Source organism: Peromyscus maniculatus, chromosome 15, assembly GCF_049852395.1.
Source record: "Peromyscus maniculatus bairdii isolate BWxNUB_F1_BW_parent chromosome 15, HU_Pman_BW_mat_3.1, whole genome shotgun sequence".
Classification (NCBI taxonomy): Eukaryota; Metazoa; Chordata; class Mammalia; order Rodentia; family Cricetidae; genus Peromyscus; species Peromyscus maniculatus.
This window is the reverse complement of record NC_134866.1, coordinates 48,811,611-48,835,412: the sequence shown is the minus strand read 5'-3', so window position 1 is coordinate 48,835,412 and position 23,802 is coordinate 48,811,611. Positions and strand designations below refer to the sequence as shown.

The following is a 23,802-nucleotide window of genomic DNA, read 5'->3' as shown; positions in this document are numbered from 1 at the left end:
CTAGCCTATCAATTTCACGAAGTACCCAATTTTAAAATGTGAACCATAAGGCTCAGTGTGGCAGTGCAGACCCACAGTCCCCACACTGGGAGGCAGAAGCAGGAGGGCCGGAAGTTGAAGGCTGGTCTTGACTGTGTAGAGTTACAGGCCAGGTAATTCACAACAACAAAAAAGCTGAACTTCTTTACAGTTAAGTCCTTTAGAAAGTTTTCTCAAGTTTCATTATTTTTTTTTTAATTAAATTGTTGTAGGGTTAGAGAGATGCGTCAGTAGGTAAGAGCACTGGCTGTTCTTCCAGAGGACCTGAGTTCGATTCCCAGAACCCATGGGGCAGCTCACAACCATACATTAACTCTAGTTCCAGGGGATCTGAAAATTTCTTCTTGCCTCCTCAGGCAATTAGGTCCATATATGGCACAAGCTTGTAGGCAAAACACCCATACACATCAAATAAACTAAGTTTTAAAAACTTTATTGCAAGAAGGTTGCAAAAAAAAATTTTTTTGAAGGATATTTAACTTCAGAGTTGTTGCTGTTTCAATTCGGACCTAAAAAAAAAAAAATCAAAGTACAATATGAGTTTTTTAATCATCATTCTTATAACTACTGAACATCATTAGTTCTTAATGACAGACAACTTATTCCAAACCACTTTCCTGTTTTTGTCTATATTAAATCACAGGGCACATGCCATGTGGAACTGAAAGGATGTCACCATTAGTTTAACAAGTGACAAAAAGTACAAGCATCGTTTTCTTGACCTTTCCAGTTTTTCTGTAATTGCTTAAGAAGCCTTTATGGCAGTAGGCATTTCCAAGAAAAAAAAAAAAAAACTTTGCCATTAGGTAAATGGAGAGCACAGGACCAAAGGAGAGCAGCATGCAGGAGATGCCAGGGAAGAGAGAAAATAGAGCCCCATGAAAACAAGGAACCCGGCCATCTGGAAGTCACGCAAGTGAAGGGTGCAGGAAGGAAGGGAGAAGGGGGCGTTCAAGCTCCCACCTTTAATTTAACCTCAGTTAGAGCAAAGCTTCCTAACTCCCAAATGAGCTGAGGCTTTCTAAACCCAACAGACAAGCTCCAGACTCTAGGACACATACTTCATTGCAGCCAGCACATCATCTGGGTGTACACAGAGCAGCATTTTCTTCTTCGTATTCTGACTTTATCAGCCAAGCTGGCATCAGCTAACATACTTTCAGTTCTCAAACCACGTAACATGACTATATTCTACCTTCTGGTCTTTACAATAATATCTAAAACCTTTGTTTCCTGGTTAAGAACCCATTCCTTTCCTAAGTGCTACACTTTCCTACTGTAATAGTAACGAGCATATTCTCTAGAGCCATTTTTAAGAAAGAAAGAATTCTGAACAGGGTAGAGGAGGTTCTGAGGTCTAGAGACACTGATTCGGCAGGCTGACATACCACTAAATCCTGATCTTGAAGCAAGTTACAGATTGCTTCATACAGCATGGGTCTCATGTCAGACTTGAATTTCACAGAAATCCACTGACCAATGAGCCAAATCACCCTGCGTCGCAACGGTTTATACCTAGGTGGAAGAGAAAAAAAAATCAGAAAATTCAAATGTTCAGTATTTTAAGAGGCTTCATTTAGAGTAGTAAAAAAATGTAATTTGCATTTAGATAAAAATCACCTTCTAAATAGAAACAATAGTGTCCTGATCTAAGGAAATCAAAGTTCTTAGGTACATACATAGTGTTCTGATTCTTCTGTGTTAATGAACTGTAATGGTCAGTAACCCCAGCATCTAGGACACTGAGACAGTGAGTGCAAGGAGTGCTTGAGTGAGGACACACCCTGGGTCAAAATGCAAGGGCTAGGGTGACTCTCTGTGGCAAGGCACTTGTCTCACATGAGGAAGATCCTGGGTTGGATCCGCAGTATCACACATAAAGCAATTTGAAGCACAGAGGTATACAAATTTCTCTTTCTCAAGGAACCACAAACAATGCTAACACCATACATCCTGCAGCTGGCAGGTCTCTGTATCAAAGTAATAATAACAACATGTAGTGGTATTTGCTCCACATATGGCCTTGGGCTATCGGGCCTGAAGGCTGTGCTTCTCTATTGTATAGTAGCAACCTCTTAAAAGGGAGAAGGGTCACAAGTACCTTCTCCCTGCTGCCTGCTTCCTGGTCTGATCCAACTGCCAGGTGGATTCGCTCCCAGTCAGAACAGAGGACAACTTCAGCTATTTACTTGGTTCTATATTCATGAGTGTATTTCCTGTTTATATCTTGATAAATTCCTATTACCCATTAAACAAACTCACATGGATTGATCTTAACAGTAACACCCTATATTCAATGTTACTATTTCCATCAATCTCATAAATATTACTTTCAGATCATTGTGAAAGGCTTTTATGTTTATCTAAGTAATATTTGTATAAGCTTGCTGATTCTAGCTAAATGATTCTGAAAGAGTTATGCAATTATCAAACATGACTCAGAACAAATATGGTGACATATCATTGAAATTGTAAAGAATTAGCAGTAATAAATACATAATTTTTCTGATTGTTTTTATTAAAGTGAAATTTCCCAAGATTTTTCTTAGGTAAGAAGAAAAATCATAAATTCAAATTCAAAATATTTCTATCCTAGAAGTCTATTAAAAAAAAATCTTCTTGACATAAACTTTAAGTGACAAAATTATATTTCTGGGTATAAATGAAACAAACTGATGAGTACACAGTTATTTTAGAAGGTCACAATTTTAAAAGATGATTGAGCAAACAGGAAAAAAATGCTCACTAAGTTTCAAAAAATGTATGTAAACATTCCTTGGCCCCAAAGTATACAGGCCAGGAAAAGTTAAAACACAGTAAATGTACACAGATCTGAGAGGACCTGTAAGATAAATACCACTTAAATGAAAAGTGGAGAAATGCCATTTCAAGGGATAGGAATGTTTGAATAGTCACAAAATCAGTAATAACAAGACATGTGCAGTGTGAAGTAACAAACCTATCAGCCTTAAGACTGAAATCTCAGAGATTTCCATGTTCAGTTATACTTGAAATAAAGAAAATGAAACTCAGAAATTCTAAGGAGACACAGTCATATTCAGCCAGTTTAGGCATACAGTAACCAGGCCTCGGAGTTCTGTCCCTGAACTGACAGCAGCATCATGGGCTGGGAAAGCACTGGCCTATGTGCAACACTTACTAGACCAGGACTTGCACATAAAAGGACAACCTACCAAGGGAGTCAAAAACGTACGTTAAACTTTGAGAAACACTGGTCCAGGTCACTAATCTAACAGAAAATATGAAGCAAGCCAAGTATTTCTGGTTTATGCAAACATACGGTATTATCACTTCAACATGTACTCAGAGCACATTTTATAGAGCTCTGGCTTTGAAGTTGAAATGAAGTGAAAACTCATTTCCTCAGCAGCACTAAGCACATTTCAAAGTGTTCAGTGGCAAATGAGGGGAGGTGCTGCATGAGGCAGTGAGGTCCTCAATCACATGGCCTTCCGTTGCTCTCTAGTGAGTGTGTTCCCACTCCTTCAAAGCACTGTCAGGTTACTTCATACACAGCGGCCTCCAGAGGAGGCAGTAAATTCCAAGTGCTAAAACACTTGGTAACTGAATCAATGACTGAGTAGGAGAAGCCATAAGTTACTACTTAACTGGTCAAATTTCTTTTAAAGTATCTTCAGGTTTTTAACTTTGCTGGTGTTTGTTTGTGGACTGAAGTCAGATTTCTTTATGCTGCTCTGGGTGGCCTCAAATTCACTACGTGATGCAAGCTGGCCTCAAACCCAAGGTCTTCTTGCTTTGGCTTCTTGAGTGCTAGGATCCAGATCTCTAATTCAATGACTCTTAAATATTTATAAAATAATCCACATATAGATGGTCTTCTATTCATCCAGTAATGTAGCCAACAAATATTTACTAATCTAAGACTATGTACTATGCTGACTACAAGATACTAGATACACAGAAGTAGCTCATCTGATCCTTTACACACATGCCCTAAAAAAGCCTCTTGTAATACTTTTCATAGTCTCTAATTTGTTATATTTTAAGAGGTTTTAATTGTGTGTCTGCACACATATGCATGCGCACATGATGTGTAATGTGGAGGGCATGGAGAGTATGTGTATGTTCACAGTCTTCACAGAGGTCGGGAGACAGTGTTGGATCTCTTGAAGCTGGCATTACAGGCCTTTATGAGCAGTCAGATGTGCGTGCCAGGAACTAACTGTGGGTCCTCTGCAAGAGCAGCAAGTGCTCTTGACCACAGCTTTCTCTCCAGCCCTCTAGTTCCCAATTTTGAATAAGAAATAACTTCTAAAAGTCATTAAAAAAAACCCTCTTTCTTCTTACATTTGGTCCATTACAGATTAAAATACACAATGCAAAGCAAAAGAATTGGGCACAAGTGCTACTAACTGCCATATGGAGCTGGTAATAATAAATTAGGCACCTCTGTCGAAACTCAAAGTACGTTCAATTTCTGTATAAGCAAGGCATCTCCATCTCCTCCTCTGTTTTCTCTCAAGGTCTCCACAACAGTCACTCTTCCTGAATATCACTTTGGTTGGGCTGATTATGATCTCAGACCTGGCTGCCGCCAACAGTCTTATTTGTGCACAGTTTCTTCCAGGAACTCAGAGAACTCTACCTTCATCTCTACATAAAGTTCTATTTCTTTTCGCCTACAAATTATTTCATTACATCAAATATTTCTTTCAGAATTTACACTTAAGGTAAAGTAACATAAAAGATAACTCTTGGGCTGGAGAGATGGCTCAGAGGTTAAGAGCGCTGGCTGCTCTTCCAGAGCTACTAAGTTCAATTCCCAGCAACCACATGGTGGCTCACAACCATCTGTAATGAGATCTGGTGCCCTCTTCTGGATTGCAGGCATACATGCAAGACAGAACACTGTATACATAATAAATAAATAAATAAATCTTTTTTTAAAAAAGATAACTCTTTTGCTTATATTTGTTATAATATTTGTAAGTCTTATATTCTTTTCTGTGCTAAATATAAACAAAATCATACTTTTTTTTTAAACTTCAAAAATCAAGAATGTAAAGTAGGTGTTTACTTGCCTATTATGAGAAACTTGTAATTCTGGAAGAAGTTGTTTTTTAAACCACAGATCAAAATCAACACTGTCAAACAGCTCAAAAGCAGCTAATCCCACAGCATTATACACTGGGAAGAAAAAAGAAAGAAATTGAAGATTTTAGATATTTGGTCTTATATAAAACTCGGAACCTACTTTGAAACATGAAATATATTACGGAAAATATATAATATTAACATAGAATAGAGATTACGAAAAGCATTTTAGAGAAATTGCTTAAATTATTTGATTCCAGGCTTTCCCTAACCACTCTTCAGTATTTTCAAACAGAAAACTAAATCCAGTCTAAAGGGTCAATTTCAAAACAGTATCTGATTCTGAATGGAAGCTGTATTTTATGATCTGGTCCCAATTTATTTTTCTCTGGCTCATCTTGCACAACAATCCCTGAACTGCTTGTTACTGTCCAGTTAAACCAAAGTACACTCAGATGTTAAACTCCCCCTCTACTAGCTCATCTTACCTTCAAGTCCTCCTAAACACTGCAGTCCTCCTGGAAACCTACTCTGGCACCCTCACCTTGTGTAGCTGACTCCTACTCAATCTTGCAATTGGATGTTACAGTTCTTTAAAAGGGAAACTTTCCCTTGCATAACTCCCTAGTTTTTAGCACATGCTTTAGCATTAACTATTCATACAATGGTAGAATTAACTGTATATCTGATTATCTCCTGAAACTGACAATCCCTATATTCTAGCTACTTTTACATCACAATTCTCACAGCACAAAACCTACCACAAAATAGATCCTCTATCTATTGGATAAATACACATTTCTAAATCACTTAAGTCCAACATACCAGCATCTTTGATTAACAGTGCATTCATATCTTCTACATTGGTTGGACCTAGAAAAAAAAGAAAATATCAATTAAAAAACCCTAATTTAAAACTTTCAAATTAATTTAACTTTATTTTTAATTAATTTTAACTGATAAAAATTATACATGAACATATAAGTTTGATGTTTAAATCAAGTTAAACATAGGCATCAAACACTTATGGTAAAAACATTCACAGCCTGTCTAAGTTTCTGAAATCTAAGTCTGTTATTGTTCGATAGTTACTTTACTTTACAACAGCACACGAAAACTAGCCACCTATCAAGTTTCCTCCTCCCATTCCACTCAGACTTCTCCCCAGCCTCTGAAGCCACTGTTCTTTTCTCAACTTCTGAGATCAACATTTACTTACTTCACATGAGTAAGAGCACATAGTACTTGTCTTTTGGAGCAAAACTTACTTTTAAAAAGTACTATTTTAAACTTGTATTTTAAATATATGATTTATGAAGTATAAAAAGATTATGATTTATGCAAACATTGTAGAGTAATTCAACCAAGTTAGATAATACGATCATCTCAAACACTTAATTTTTTAAATTAGCATCTGATATTGCCTCCTGCTGACTATTTTGGCCACCGTAAAAGAACCTGGAGTTATTCCACCTGATGTGCTATACTCTGACCCACCGTCATCTCCTTTCCCCACCAGAAACCTTTCTCACCACTATTCTACTACTGACTTTTATGAAGCTGATTGTTTTATATTCACATATAGGTGGAAAAAATAGAATATTTCATTTATCATAGTATTTTCCAATTCCATTCATGTTGCCATAAATAATAAATTCTTTCTTTACTAATGCTAAGTAGTATTCCACTGTATATACATATCTCACTTTTTCAGACATTCATCTGTTGATAGTCACTCAAGTTTTTATTTAATCACAACTTAATTTCCAAACTCAGTGAAGTACAACATACCTTACGATATCAAACACACACATAGGGATGGAGACACGGCTCAGTGGTAGATCACTTACCTAGTTTGGATAAAACCTAGGATCTAATCCCCACGATCACAAAACAACAGTAACATACGCATATAATAGAAATGTTTATGACAAGCAGTACTGTAGCTACTCACTACAAAAGGAATCCTTTCAAAGTGAGAATAAAAAGATCAATCATATGGGGATAGAGAGTGGGAGTGGGAGAAAGTGGGCAGACATATGCAATTGAAAGGTAGCGATGAATGCCTATATCCCCAGCACTCAGGAGGCAAAGCCAGGGCAGAAAAATCAAAAGTTCAAGGCTAGTCTGAGAAACAGTGAAACTGTTTTTTTTTTTTTTAAAAAAAAAAAGGAGCTGAGTATGTTGACATATATCTGTGATCCCAGCACTTGGGAGTGGAGGATGAAGAGACAGGAAGTTCACGACCACAAGTCACAAATGAAGGCCACCCTAGTCTATACATCACATTTTATGCATTAACCCATCTCATACAGACAGGATTTCTTAAAAAATGATTAAATGAAATGAATAAATGTATGACAGTACATGAAATAAAAGGCTAGCAATAAAACAAAAGTTACTAACAGAAAATGACTGTCACTATGAAATGTAAAGACTTTAGAATGAAGTGTTGGCAGACCCTAAAGTACTATTCATGAAGGAGGACACCACAGTTGGAAAACACAATTTACCTAAATGTAGCTCCTGAAGAAAAAAACCTATAATGTTTTTCTAAGTACTTTATTTCTGTTAAGTATGAACTGTTAAGTTTAGTGTTCCAATAAGCTAGAGTAAGTACAATCCAAAATTAGCAAATTGATTCAGAACCAGAAAGAATACCTAATTGGGAAGTCACTGAAAAACTTAATTGCAGATAGCAACCAATGAGAATGTAACCTAAATAGTTTGTTGTCTTAGGGTTTCTATTGCTAGGATAAAACACCAAGACCAAAAGTAACTTGGAGAAGTAAAAATTATTTCCCCTTACAACTCTCAGGTCACACTCCATCACTGAGGGAAGTAAGTGTAAAAAATCAAAGAGGAATCTGGAGGAAGGAACTGAAGCAGAGACCACAGAGGGTGTTGCTCACTGGCTTGCTCCTCATGGTTTGCTCAGCATGCTTGCTTACTTACAGCATCCAGGACCACTAGCCCAGGCGTGGCACTGCCCACATCAATCATCAATCAAGATAATGTACCACATGCTTGCCCATAGGTCAGTCTGGTGGGGGCATTCTTTCAATTGAGGTTCCCTCTTTCTAAATGACTAGTTTATGTTAAGTAGACATAAAACTAGCTAACACATCTGCCTTTTCCTAAAGTGGTTAAAAACTTAAGCCGAGGGTAGACTAAGAAGTGTGCAAAAACAAAGCAGAGTAACATAAGTAGTATAAGCATCATCCAGTTTAGCAATCTCTAACTGCCCATAAAGAAATTTAATTATATATTAATAACATGAAAAGAAACAAAGCTCAAATTACCTTTAAAGATTACTACAATAAATGAGCAGCTTATTTTTCCCTTGGCACATAATTTAAAGAGACAAACTCTAAAAGGATTCAAAGAGAACAAGAAAGGTTAAGAATCTCCTTCTCTTCAAGAGATCCTCAGGCTCACGTTTCTTTACATCTCCACCTACAGAAGTCTTGACCCAACTAACTGGGCAATCTATTCTCTGCACTGCCTTCTGCCTTCTAAGGATTTCAGCAGCTTCCACCAACATGTTCTTCTCCAGGAACTTTTCATACTTTCATACTCCCCCGTCCCTCCAGGGAAAGGCCTTCCTTGTCTTGTCTGAGGGGCCTTTCACCTACTCCTGTCTTTGAAGCCTTTTCTCTCTAAAGGCTTTGTTTTATATAAAAGTACTCCAAAAGTGCAACTCCAACCACTATGTATGAAGTAACGATTAAAAAGTTTAGAAGCACTTTTGATCACTTTCTTGTTCCCAGCATATTCAATTAGTTGCTCAAGGCAATCAATCAACAAATAATAATGAAGCATGCCAAGCACTGAGGTAAAGAATGAATAAAGCCAGTGTGACCAATGTATCCTAAAACTTATAGTCTAATCAGAGTCACTTAGTAATTAACTACTAAATATCCAAAAGTTGCTGGGTCATTTGACAGTCTAATCAAAGTTATTAGCAATTAACTACTTGCATAAAAATACAATAATTAAATATCCAAAATTTGCTTTGTCATCTTCTTTTACATCTATCTCCTATCTAACTGCTAAACTATAAAGCTAACAAATTACTTGAGCCTTTCTAACTACTTTCTACAACATGCTCTAGAGAAAGTTTCCCCAAGTACTACACCTGTCATTTGGTTTATGGTGTTATGTTTACAACAGCAAGATGCATCATATTCAAAACTGTAATTCAAGGCTGACTTCAAATGCCACTCTTGCAGGAAAAGAACACATTCAGTCTTTCTCAAATTCAGTGTATGACCAAAACCGAGCAGTGAACACAGTTGGCATTTAGGCAACTCTAGCTGAACATTAAATGGCAAAACTATCATAAACCACAACTTACCTTCAAGAGTTTGCATCATTTCTAGGAGTACTGGAGTAAGAGTTTGATTATATTCGTGGAATATATCTATAAATAATACTTCTGTGCAAGGCTAGAGAGGGAGGAAAAAGAACAGATTCTTAGTTAAGAAAAAAAATGCCATATTGTATTGGCTACTGCAATAAAGCAAGGGAACACTCATCCTTCAAATTCTAAAACAAATTCAAGTTCTTAAAAAACAGAACTGCTGGGACTGGGGCTTAGTGCTTGACCAGATTCCTAGTAGGACATCATGAAGCCCTGGCTTCTGTATCTACCAGGGGACCCAGGTCTGAATCCTAACACCCACATGCAGATAACTCCCTCTGTAACACCAGTTCCAGCACCACCTTCTGGCCCCATTGGGTAATAGACACACATGAGGTACACAGACTATATGGAGGCAAAATGTGCATACACATTTTTTTAAATTTGTTTTAAAAGTCATCCATGCCAGGGAGCTGCCTATATCACCAGCCCCAGTGGACCAATATCCTCTTCTGGTCTCATGGGCACTACACTGATGTGCACAAACCTACACACAGACACATACATATATACATAAAATAAAAATAAAATCTTGCCAAGCATGTCAGCACTTGAGAGGCAGAGGCAGGCAGCTCTCTGAACAAAGTCAGTCTGGTCTACATGGTGAATTTCAGACCAGTCAGGACTATATAGTGAGACCTTGACTCTAAATAAAAGTAATTAATTAATTAATTAAATATTTAAAACAGAAAACAAAAACAAACAAAACCAGTCATGTATGTGGTGGCACATGTCTTTAATCCCAGCACTTGAGAGGCAGAAAGAGGCCTATCTCTTCAAGTTCAAGGTTAGCTGGGTCTATACTGTAAAACCCAGTCATCCGCCCCATCCTCTCCAACAAACACAACAACACAAAAAATTAGCAAGTAACGTAAAAATAATTAACAAAGAACAGCTCCATAAGCACATTTTACAAATATTCCTGAAGACAATATTTTTATCTTACCAATAAATGTATTTTAAAAGTATCCTTCTGAGAATCATACTAAGTGGTAAGAGTAATACAGCATATCACTATATTAGTGTATGAAACTGTAAAACAATAAATACTTTATTAAAAAGTAAGGTATCAACCTAAGACAGAGCGCCTGTGTGGCCTGGGCAGGCATCTCCATGATGGTAAGGTGACCTGCTGACGTCCCACTCAACCCAAGTCAGAAGCTCATTTATTAGTAAAAGGGGGACCTGTAGGGCCCTGGCCCCCATTTTGGGTAACTGTTGCCTTGCTTGCTGACCTTGACCTTGATATCCTCCCTATGCTAATTCCCTTCCAGGTTCCACCCTCCTAAATGCTTAAGGGAAGTTCCTTGTCTGTGTATCCTGCATAATGGGCGTTAACAGCTTACATGCTAGATTGTAAAACATCAGTAGAGAACTTCTGCCCTCCAGGGTTCTCCCATTGTGCTGTAAGCCTGTATTTAAGACCTCCTCCCTCCTTCAATAAATGGCATTCAGCATTTAAAAAAAAAAAAAGTTAAGGTATCTCTGGGCAGTGGTGGTGCACGCCTTTAACCCCAGCACTCAGGAGGGAGAGATAGGAGGATCTTTGTGAGTTCGAGGCTAGCCCTGTCTACAAAGTAAGTTCTAGGTCGCAGGGCTACACAGAGAAACTGTCTCAAAAAACCAAAATAAATAAATGAAAAGGATCTCAAAAAGAAGAAAATATTTAAAGGGGACCATCCTAATGAAAAGTAGTAGATTTCATTTAAATATTTTCTATTTGTACAATGACAATTATTTCTCAAACAAGCTAATTAACAAAGAAAATAGCAGCCTGCCATCCCCATCTTAATAAAAAAGTTTCGACTAAAATCCGTAATTTAATTCATTTAATCTGGAATACTTTTGCAATTACAAGCAGTTACCTCTGTCCAACCCCAATGTGGAATTTTAGATTTACACCAACGCCTCCCCACCAACTTTTCTTCCATTAGTACTCACCCTCCCCCATCAACTTTTCTTCCATTAGTACTCACCCTCCCCATCAACTTTTCTTCCATTAGTACTCACCCTCCCCATCAACTTTTCTTCCATTAGTACTCACCTTCCCTCATCAACTTTTCTTCCATTAGTACTCACCCTCCCATCAACTTTTCTTCCATTAGTACTCACCCTCCCATCAACTTTTCTTCCATTAGTACTCACCCTCCCATCAACTTCTTTCATTAGTACTCACCCTCCCTCATCAACTTTTCTTCCATTAGTACTCACCCTCCCATCAACTTTTCTTCCATTAGTACTCACCCTCCCCATCAACTTTTCTTCCATTAGTACTCACCCTCCCCATCAACTTTTCTTCCATTAGTACTCACCCTCCCATCAACTTTTCTTCTATTAGTACTCACCCTCCCATCAACTTTTCTTTCATTAGTACTCACCCTCCCATCAACTTTTCTTTCATTAGTACTCACCCTCCCCCATCAACTTTTCTTCCATTAGTACTCACCCTCCCCATCAAATTTTCTTTTGACAGTACTTACCCTCCCCATCAACTTTTCTTTCATTATACTCACCCTCAAACTGTACTTCCAAGAGTCCCCTCCTGTTTCTTCCACTGCTGCAATTAAAAACATGACAAATGATGCTCTCCACAAACACCAAAGAGATGCTTCCAAAAGCATACATTCATGTGGTTTGTCTGAAACCTAACACTAGATGCACATCCTTGAGAACTTGAGACTCTATAGACTCCCTTCCTCCTGCTACAGATCATATTTGTGTACTTTACAATCTCCATGAATTGCTCATTAAATCCCTTTTGAGCACTCTTGCTTTCCTGAAAAAAAAAAAAATTGTGGGGGGAAAAAAGTTCTTAGTGAAAGAAAGCTCAAACTTCCTGCATTTCCCCATTACATGACAAGACACACTATGGCATTATAACCCTGAAAATCATTTTAATGCTTGCAGTCGTGATTCTCAAGTTAAAACTTGTTACACTTCCCACAAATTTTCTCTGTATATTTAAAATTCAAGAAAAATATTTTAGGACAAAAAAAAGACTAAGGATTCAATGTTTAAAATTCATTTACATGCTATAAAATTATATACTCTACATTAAGAAAAAAATAAGATTCTAATTAGGAAAAAAAAGACGTACTGTGCAATGAAATAATCCATTTTCCAAATAGCTTAAAATAACTCCTGAATAAAAGCAGAGAGAATAACTGTCCTCAAAAGTTTAAGCATCTTAAACTATTGAAGCAACATGTGTAACTATGGGCATCTAGTCAAAGTGGCAGAAAGAGGTTAACATTGCCTAAGTCCTGGTGCAGCCAAGGGTTTCACATAGGCATTATATACCTGTCTATAATATTTATAAATATGTATACATGCATGCAAATGTGCTTCATATGTTCATTTGAGTAGGGGTGTGTAAGTGCATACAAGTAGTATTTTCTTTAATGAGCGTCCACCTTATACAGTGAAGCGGGTCTCTCACTGGGCCCAGAGCTCCCCACTCAGGCTAATCTAGTTAACAAGTTTGCTCCAGGACTTCTGTCTCCATATCCCGCACCCTGGGATTACAGGTGGGCCACTATGCCCACATGGCTTTTACAAGGGCTCGAGGGATCCAAGCTCTGATCCTCACACTCCCATCGGTAAACACTGTATTCAGTGAGCCATCTCTGCAGCCCCACACAGACATTTTATTAGACACAGGATTCTTTTCTTTTCTATAACAAGGACCTTGGCAGACTTATGCTACTCTTCTATCAACTACTACAATGAAGACAGAACTGATAAGGAATATGGAGATGAAAGAAAACAGCAAGCATTTTAACAATTTAAAAAAAAAACCTCTCAGGGGCATGCAAGATGATTCAGAGGGTAAGGGTGCTTACTGTCAAGCTTGACAACCAGAGTTCCATCCCTGAGCTAGAGAGCAGAAGAAAAGAACCCCTACCTGTGCAGGCACGTGTACCTACTCATTTATAAATAAAATGTAATTTAAACAACAACAAAAAAAGAGGCTTAGGGTAGAAGACATTTGTGAGGCCCTGGGTTCAATCCGAAGCACCTATGCTGTCCCATAAAAATGAATATACAAATATGCAGTCACAAAATTGAAACCGATCTGTAAGAGATAAGTAGCTAATTTTACATTTTCATTCTAAACTATGTAAGAACAGCTGTTTTCCTTTTCTTTCTTTCTTTTTTTTTTTTTTGTTGTTGTTTTTTGTTTTTTGTTTTTCAAGACAAGGTTTCTCTTTGTAGCTTTGGCTGTTCTGGAGACCAGGCTCCCTCAAACTCAGAGATCCACCCGCCTCTGTTCCCAAGTGCTGGGACTAAGGGTGTGTACCACCACGCCCAGGTTTAAGGACAGATAAAAACGCTAAAGGTCTCTTTTCTAGAACAAAAACCACTATGTGATGCATCTGAACGAGCACCTTATTTTCATGTCTCACCTGTTTGAAGGGTAAGAGAGAGTGAGTTCATTGTGTAGCAAGCAGCGCGCGCACGCGCGCGCACACACACACACACACACACACACACACAAAGTGACTGCACCACTGGGGCTCCAAACTTTACTTAAAAAGCCAAAGGGTATTGTGGTGCAAGCCTTTAATCCCAGCACTCGGGAACAAAGGCAGGTGGATCTCTGTGATTCAAGGCTAGCCTGGCCTGTATGGTAAGTTTCAGAACAGTCAGAGCTACACAATGAGATCCTGTCTCAAACAGAAAAGGAAGAAAGAAAAGAGCCAAGATCAGAACTGCTATTAAAATGCAATGCTTTTGCCCCATCATCTGTCACTCAAACATGTATTTGTTTATGAAAGAGAAAGCCAAGTCATGTGAGAACTGAAAAATTAATTCTTACTAAAGCCTTCTGGATCTTCCTCCCACATTGTCAGTTCTTCTTCAGTTAATAAAAAATAATGAGAGACTAATCTTCGACATATTTCTGTCAACGTGGGGTATGTGAAGAATGCCATCTTAATCTTATGAGCTTCAATTGTTTCAGGGCTGCTATCTAGAAAAATAAAATTTCCCAGTTAATAGGACAGCCATTCACTCTAAGCTGGATCTTATAACTGAAATGAAAAGTATACTGTCAGAAAAAAAGACATAATTCGGTATGAATCTCTTCGTATTTATTATGAACATATTTTAAAGGCACTCTTTCCGTTATGTGTAATACATCAGCCCATCAGTCCAGCTCTATCTTAACCACTATAGTTTATACACGACTGCTATGTTGTCCCAACATACAAAATGATCTCCCTCCCAATCCGTCTCCTTTCCTCCCTCCTCACTACAACAAGGCTTCCTCATTCATCTTGACACTTACACAAGAAAGCATTCCAAACAACACAGCATATAATTCAGCCCTCTCTACAAGCAATTCAACTTTATAAGTCAGGGAAAACTTTTATTCTATAAATAGCAATAAGTACAACAGGAGCTGTAGTGGCCATTGTGGAATACAATTCTTAAACTATGTAAGTTTCAAATCATCTACTGTGCTACAAAACAGCTCAGTAAACAAACAATTTGGCTTTTTAAAAGACAGTATTCACAAATTAAATTGTAAAGTGTTTCTCATTATATATACAAATAGGTTTCTCAGATTAAAATGAATTTCAAGAAAATTGTATCAAAATAGTAATTACATCACACTTAGATTAAAATTTTTTAAAAAAACAATCAGTAAAGTATTACCTTCAAAATTTTTGGATGGCTTATAGGCATAATTTTTGACAATCATCTTAATAAGATTCATGCACTGGACAATGAATCGCTCAAATGTAACGCCTTCACCAACTTCAGTAAAAACATAGCTTACAGAAAATTCCAGTGACCTCTGAATTAAAGAAGTAAATGAAATGGGGTGCTGATCCAAGAAGTCCAAGAGCTATAAAGAAAAAAGCTTGAATGATATTTTGTACAAAATCTTTATAGGCTATATTACTCCAGTTTACTAACAAATATTTAACTAGTTTTAAACCTTCATGGGAAGTCCAGGCACAACCAGTTTCACATGTATTATAACCCTTCCTGAGATATATCATAAATTGTAGATTTTTCTAAGCTATACCTCATAAAGAATTTTCTAGTAGTTCTAATGCAGGGACCAAAAAGATCTCATCATAGTTAACTTGATAACAATGAGTAAATATGATATAAAAAAATTAGGTACATAATACAGGCTTTTTAAAAGAACAATAGTAAGAGGAAGTCATTAAAGATTAAGATTGCCTTTCCTATGAACCATATTTTGAGATATCAAATAGTTGTAAAGAGAAACGTCCTCTTTACAGCTAATGAATCAAAAGAAGTGGCAGAATTAGATGCTATCACCGTCTAAATTCTGGGGAACAGCTGTTCACAGGGAAAGTAGAAAGGTTGCCCAAGAGCTGTAAGAGCTCCCTCATCAACCCAACCATGCACACAGATAGCCAGATGCCGTCTTCCCAATATGAGTAAGTATCAAACACAGTACCACCAGGAAGTAGTCTTATCAAAGCCTCTCTCGTGGCAAATGTCCTGAATGTGACCAAGTCTCTATCTAACCGACAAATGTTTTATTGGTGAAAGTGGAATGTGGAGACAAAGAACGCATTAAATAACACATGAGGTTACAAGTAATCACATGCTACAGGAGAGGCTGGCAAGATGACTCAGCAGGTAAAGGTACCTGCTGCCAAACCTGAGGACCTGAGCTCAATCTCCAGAACCTACATAGCAGAAGGAAAGAACCAATTTCTCTTAGTCGTTTACTGACCCCCATGTGACCCATGGCATACTACTCCCTTTCCCCCACCCCAAATAAACAAATGGAAATTTTTTTTTAAGATGCTACATGTTATCTTAACAAACAAGGAGCAAGGGTAGTAGTGCACACCTGTAATCCGAGCACTTGGGAAGCAGAGGCAAGAGGATCACAAGTTCAGGATCCTCCTTACCTAAATATCAAATTCAAAGCCATAATGGGGTACATGAAACTCTGTTGTCATGAATGGATGGATGGATGCATGCATGCATGGATAGATGGATGCATGGATGAATGGATGGACAAACGAACGGAAGCACACATGCACGCACACACGCATGCACACATGAATGGCAGGCGGGAAGGCTGGCTAACTGGCTTATTGAACGTTATTGGAATCTTATTTAGGATTTGCTTTAAAATAATCAGCGAAAGTCAGCAGAAGCATAAACATAAAAGTGAACAGACAGGCCAGGCGGTGGTGGCACACGCCTGTAATCCCAGCACTCGGGAGGCAGAGGCAGTTGGATCTCTGTGAGTTCGAGGCCAGCCTGGTCTACAGAGCTAGTCCAGGACAGGCTCCAAAGCTACAGAGAAACCCTGTCTCAAAAAAACAACAAAAAAAAAAAGGACAGAAGAAGCCTTTAATCTCAGTAGATGCAGAAGCCAGCCTAGACAACCTCAAGACTCTAGGCCAGCCAAGAGTACATAGTGAGACCCTGCCTCAAAAAAAAGACTGACAATGACTATGTATTGACAGATGTTGAAGGTGAGGGGTAACTTCATGGGGACTCAGTGGACTCAGCAATTCTATTTGGGGCAACGTTTGAAATGTTTCAATTTTTAAAGTTTTAGCAAAAATTTGGAGATTATAAATGTCGTAAGTGAAGTTATCACTGTCAACTTGTTCTAAAAAATACAATAAATTACAAAGCCAAGAGAACTAAGAAACCCAGCAGTCCAGTAAGTGGCCAATGTGGTTTCTAAAACATGTGCATAACGTTGGCTCTGCATGTGCAAGGCTACCTGGTGAGTAGCTTCAGCAGCCTTTCCACTCCTGATGTAAAGAGCCGGGGATGATCCCTGCCTGGATCTGTGATTTCCTTAGGAATTACAAAATGACGACATTATATATTCCTCTGACATTATCTACTAGAATCCTTTAAAAAGAAGAAATGTCCCTCGGCTACTATCTGATAGCTAACAGGAAGTATACCAGCAGAGAAGTAGGCAGGTGTCAGTGTTACAAACTGCCCCTCTGATTTAACCTCAACTTCCTTTTTGTTTGCTTTGTGTTAAGAATCTAAGTCAAGCCGGGCGGTGGTGGCGCACGCCTTTAATCCCAGCACTTGGGAGGCAGAGGCAGGCGGATCTCTGTGAGTTCGAGGCCAGCCTGGGCTACCAAGTGAGTTCCAGGAAAGGCGCAAAGCTACATAGAGAAACCCTGTCTCGAAAAACCAAAAAAAAAAAAAAAAAAAAAAAAAGAATCTAAGTCAAGCCAGGAGTGGTGGCACAAACTTTTAATCCCAGGACTCGGGAGGAAGAGGCAGGCAGATCTCTGTGAGTTTGATCCCAGCCTGGTCTTCTAAATAGTGAGTTCTAGGACTGCCAGAGCTACATAGAAACTCTGTCTCAAACTATATAAATAAGTAAGTAAGAAATAAGTAAATAAATAAATATAATAAGTCAGCTTTACACTGGGTTTTTAAAGGTTAAATTAATTTGATTTTGATGGCTGATGCTACCTAGAATGTAGGAAATGAAGACAACTGACTTTCAAAACTTAACTCTAATACTAAAGCATCAATAAAAGAAAAAACAGATATTCTGACCATCTTCAAGTACCTATTTTGTGTGCAAATAGTCTCCAATCAGGCCTTCCTAAGTGATATAACACAATTCTTTTTATTTCTTCGAATTCTCCAACCCCCAGTTTTCATAAAATACTATATAAAAATGAACTTTATCAGGCGTTTAGATGCATTGCCTATTACAGTACAACCATAAATTCCATTCAAAAGATGTGGCAGTTGTGATAATAATCTGATATTCATTCTGAAAATATTCTGATATTATTTACACTGGCCAGCTGCATTGATGCACTTCTGGCTGAACTGCTATTTCTGCTTTTTTCCTTAGATGTCTAGTAGATCTAAGAGTAATGAACTTTAGAAAAATCAACTTTATATTCATTATAGTTGATTTTCTTTTCCCAGTGCTGATAACAACAATGCATGCTAGGCAACCCATCAACCACTACATAATCAACTGGAGTTGATTCTTTTACATCAAGACGACTTACATACTATGACATTCTATATGTAAATTTAATTACTATACATGTTCTATAAATTTAAAGATAAAGGTGATTTTTGGCTTTCCAATGAAGACTTAAAACAGAAGTTTCCTTTCATTAAAGCAAAAACTATTACAAATATATTTCCATTTCTAAATGTGAGGGTATATTTTACTTGAAAAAAAAAAAAACCATATATAACAGAAAAAGAACACTTACCACTTTAGTAAAAAGAATGATGGTCTTTTCCAGTCTGTCACGACACACATTATCTGTACCTATACTTCTACCTATTAAGAATACAATTCAAGTTTTTAATAGTCTGTAAAGTTACAAAAAAGTATCAAAACTTTAACAAAAATAAGATATTTCACATAAGAAATCCATGACTGAAAAAGTAGTAACAAGATTTGTACCTAATAAAACAGTAATTATCAATGTTACAATAAACAAAATTAATCCTAAAATATAGAACACATTTTTAAATAGTGATTTTAGCAACAAATTACAAATCACATTTTTAAAGACTAAATCAGCTATATTTGAAGCATTTTCCAAATAACACAAAGCACTCAAAGAATAATGTATTCACTATCATTTTGTCATACTTTACAACAAATTCTGAAAAGTCTTCCACTTAATTTTGTGCATTCTGAACACTATCAGTTCATCAACTCCTTTGCTCTCTAATCACTCTCTATAATCTGCTTTGACATATCTCATTCAACTAACTTTGCTACCTTCTTGATGACCAGAGCAAAGTGACCAGTTTTTTTAAAAAATTAACTACATGATACAAAATGCTTGGCAACAGGTTCAATAAAGTGTTTACTGAATTAAAAATGACAAGTGTAAAGTAATCAACAACTCCTACAAATGAGATTAAGATTCAGATAGCAAGAGTCTAAATATACTCACTCTACACATACACACACACACACACACACACACACGAGTACAAGTGCATCCCAAGCAAAGATGCCCACAATACATATATGGAAGAGACAGGATAATAGGTCACCAATAAAAGTACAACACAAACATGAGTGCTAAATTTTCTTTATGGGGCTTTGGATTACAAAAAAAGTATATACAGTATAATTTAAGGATGGACATTTTTGTCATAGTGATATATAAACTACACTAAAAGAAAAATCTACAAGAATCTAAATAGGCTTAGCATATACTATACACTTATTACTTCTTTTTTTTTTTTTTTTTTTTTTTTGGTTTTTCGAGACAGGGTTTCTCTGTGTAGCTTTGCGCCTTCCTGGAACTCACTTGGTAGCCCAGGCTGGCCTCGAACTCACAGAGATCTGCCTGGCTCTGCCTCCCGAGTGCTGGGATTAAAGGCATGCGCCACCACCGCCCGGCACACTTATTACTTCTTAAACATAAAATTGTCATGCCTAGGGTAGCAGTATTAGTTAAAAGAAGGAATGGACACACAACACAGAATTTAAGGAAAGGGTTTCCTCTAGATTTGGGATAAAACAGGTATATGGAGGCAAAACTAAGCTTCTGATCCATCCTCAATAGCTAGTTACCAACTTCTAAGACACTCATTCTAGCCACTTACAGGATCTGCCCCACTACCAAGACTTCACTCAAACTGTCCAAATCACCATCTACAGATTTGTATGTACAGAGTAGAAGTTGTTGATGAATTAGGAGTAATTTGCTAGTCTATATTAACCCTCATTAATCCCAGCTGTTAATGAATAATAAACAGTAATGAATGTCAGTTCTACAGCCAAACCTGCAATGGAAGTACTTACTGCACTCTAGAAATTGCTTGAGACGTTCAAATATTCCATGTAAAAAACCCTAGAAAAGAATATATTTTAAAAATCTCAATGTATTCTGTTGTAAACATAATCTTATGCTTTTTGTCAAGGATACTAAAACACACAGCACATAGTTTTTGTACAAGTACCTGAGAGAGCTAGGTGTGGTCAAATATGGTCAAGTGTGGTCAAATATGCCTACAAGCCCAACATGCTAGAGACTGAAGGAGAAGGATCATGAACACAACAAACTCAAGGCCTACACATGCTGGGCAAGTACTGTATCACTAAGTTACATTTCTAGCCCTTTTTATTTTGAGATACGGTCTTGCTAAGTTATCCTATCTAGCCTCAAACTTGTAGTCTTCCTGTCAGAACATACCAAGAAAATGATATTACAGATGTGAATCATGCTCAGTAACAATGCATCATCATAAGCAAATCTTCAAACAGGAATATAATAGTGAATTTTTTCAATATCTTTTAGGAGACCCTAACTCAATGTACTACTTCCCTCAACTCCATGAAGCCCCTAAAATATCCCCAGAGAACATGTAAACTGAGCTAAACTCATCCTAAAAACCAATTTATATTTAAGCAGAAATCACATAGCTATACACTTTTGTACAGAAGAAACAAGAGATGCTATATATCAACAGGGAATTTATGGTACAACTGTAGTCCGAATGAAAATGGTCCCAACAGTCTTACTGAGTGTTTGGTTTCCAGTTGGTGGGGTGTTTAGAAGGATAAGGAGGTACAGTCTTGATGGAGGAGGTACGTCACTGGGGGTGGGCTTTGGAGGTTTCAAAAGCCCATGCCAGGCCCAGTCAACTCTCCCTCAACTGCTGCCTACAATTCAGGAGGCAGCAATGTAAGCTGTAAGCTACTGCTGCTTCAGCACCATCCATCCATGCCTGCCTGTCTGCCTCTATGTTTCCTGCTGCAATAATCATGGGCTACCCCTCAGACACCGTAAGTAAGCCCCCAATTAAATGTTTTCTTTTATAAGCTGCCTTGATCGTGGTGTCTCTTCATAGCAATAGAACAGGAACTAAGATAACAACCTATATGGGCTTGTATAAGGTTGTTCACACACACCTATTGTTTATACAGTTAGTCTGTGGGTTGTAGTGGTTTGAATGAGAATAGCCCCCCATAAATTATATGTTTAAATATTTGGTCCTCAGTTAGTGGGACTGTTTGGGAAGGATTAGAAGGTGTGCTCTTGTTGGAGGACGTGTGTCACTGGGGACTAAATTTGAAGTTTCAAAAGTCCTATGCCATTCCCAGTGTCCTCTCTGCCTCCTGCTTGCAGATCTCGATGTGAACACTCAGCTGCTCCTGTCAAAAAATCTTTGCTCCACCATGGACTCTAACTCATAAGCCCAATTAAGTACTTTGGTTGCCTTGGTTATGGTGTTTGATCTCCTGTCAACATGCCTTTGCTCCATCATGGACTCTAACCTTTTGAAACCATAATCCCAATTAAATGCTTTCTTTTATGAGTTGCTTTGGTCATGGTGTTTAATCACAGCAAAAGAATGTAAGACAGAGGTTTTCATTTTGCAGTGCTAGGAGTCTAACACAGGACCTCATATATGTGAAGGCAAGTACCTTATAACTAACTATATCTAAGGCTCATGTATTTATTCATCAAACTTCTTGTAAAGATCATGTGTTACTGTTATAAAGAGAAAAATATTTCATTTTTAAGTCTATAAAAACAAAGAAAAAGACTTAACTGACAATTTGGAATGCACCTAATAATGTTAAAACAGCATTCAAATTCACAGGAACTCACTTTGACTTAAATTCAAATTAACCCTGTCAGTATACCTGACAAATTGAAAAACATCCTAGGTCCATTTCCCCTCCTTTATATAACAGCCACTTTGATATGGGGAAAGCAGACAACTACAATATTCACTATAACATACAGGAAATGGTAAAAGCCACAATAAGACCTAGATGGCCACTTAATTAAAAACTGTTCCAAATCAATGCCAGATAAAAAGAGTATGCTGTAAGGCAGTCAGAAAAACACCAAACACTTTCCCAAGGTCACTTGTCATAATCCTTTCTGTTTCTTACCATCACCTCCATGTTCTTATGAGGTTCCACAAATCCATTCACAGTTAACTTACGCAGCACTGAAAAGCAAAGAAAGTTCCATTTGAACTGTACTTCTTCAAACTATATTCTATTACAATCATAATTATAATGAGTCTGAATAACAAAACTCAATCAAGTCAAAGATGATTGTCTTCTCACTTAGTAGACACGAACAGACAACCCCTAGTCTTGTGGGTAAGTGCTAAGCCTAGTTCTCCTGAACAAAATAAGCAATGTTTGTTCTCACATATAGCTGTACTAGACATTAACTGTCACTCAGACTTATTTTGAAATTGAGGGTAATTAATTCTTAGACATTTTAAGATACAACTAAAACCTTCAACTTCAGGCTATATGAAAATACAGTTGTCTCCTAAAACTGATTTAAAACTAAATTCTTTCTATATCTGGAACAGACTAGAGTGCTTAATTTTTTTAAGTAATTTATTTTTATTTTATGTGCATTGGTGTTTTGTCTGTGTGAGGGTGTCAGATCCCCTAGAACTGGAGTTACAGACAGTTGTGAGCTGCCATGTGGGTGCTGGGAATTGAACCCAGGTCCTCTGTAGGAGGAGTAAGTGCTCTTTAAACAATGAGCCATCTCTCCAGCCCCAGAGTGCTTAATTTAAGTATTACATCTTATGGTAACTAAAATCCTTGTGCACAGAGACAATTAAGGTAATAGATTTTTGAGACAGAGCTAGGTTTAAGTCTTTTCTTCAGTATCTGTATTACTTAGAGCAATTTTTCTATATCCACTTTCCTCATGGAAAATGTGGTTAGTACATCTGACTTCATACTTAACTAAAGGGTTCAAGAGTGTAATATATGTAAAACAGCACAATTCCACAAGGATGATAACATGAGACAACCTGGAAGAAGGTAGAACATAGGGCCTCTTGAATACCAGGCAAACACACTAACGTTGGGCCTCATCCCAGCCGAAGACAAAAATTAAAGCCACTTCATTAAATAAGCATTGCTATCTCTATTACTAAATAATTATCTATTAGTGCTCATGAACCCAAAGACCAGAGTATTGAAATTAAATTTAGGCTGTGTGTGGTAGTGTACATCTTTAATCCCAGAACTCCAGAAGCAGAAGAAGTCAGATCTCTGTGAGTTCAAGACCAGCCTGGGTAAACCTATATACTGAGTTCCAGGTCAGCCTATGTTTAAAAAAAAAATTAAGCTAGGCATATGACTATCTACAACTCAATTTCTTAAAATGTGGATAGTCCTTTAAAACCATTCACATATTTGTCCACAGATCTCACCAAGATGGACCCACAGTTTGGGGATTGTGCAGACACTGTCTAGTTAATTTGCATAAATGATGCCCTCAGACAGTGCC

General features: G+C 37.5%; 1 protein-coding gene across 8 annotated transcripts in view; it reads right to left on the bottom strand.

Moving 5' to 3' along the window:
• Ipo11 (importin 11) overlaps positions 1–23,802 on the bottom strand; it is a 179,397-nt gene that overhangs the window by 112,108 nt on the left and 43,487 nt on the right. For 6 of the 8 annotated variants that reach the window (XM_076551935.1, XM_076551937.1, XM_076551940.1 and 3 more), the window contains exons 7-17: positions 22,428–22,486; positions 20,325–20,373; positions 18,766–18,836; positions 15,200–15,392; positions 14,358–14,510; positions 12,052–12,095; positions 9,473–9,563; positions 5,941–5,988; positions 5,103–5,208; positions 1,428–1,554; positions 520–548 (exon numbers count right to left, since the gene is read on the bottom strand). In XM_076551935.1, coding sequence (XP_076408050.1) covers positions 520–548; positions 1,428–1,554; positions 5,103–5,208; positions 5,941–5,988; positions 9,473–9,563; positions 12,052–12,095; positions 14,358–14,510; positions 15,200–15,392; positions 18,766–18,836; positions 20,325–20,373; positions 22,428–22,486 — 970 coding nt within the window. Of the gene's footprint in view, positions 1–514; positions 549–1,427; positions 1,555–5,102; positions 5,209–5,940; positions 5,989–9,472; positions 9,564–12,051; positions 12,096–14,357; positions 14,511–15,199; positions 15,393–18,765; positions 18,837–20,324; positions 20,374–22,427; positions 22,487–23,802 lie in introns of all 8 variants that reach the window. The other 2 variants (XM_015989110.3, XM_006995670.3) reach the window with 1 other exon arrangement.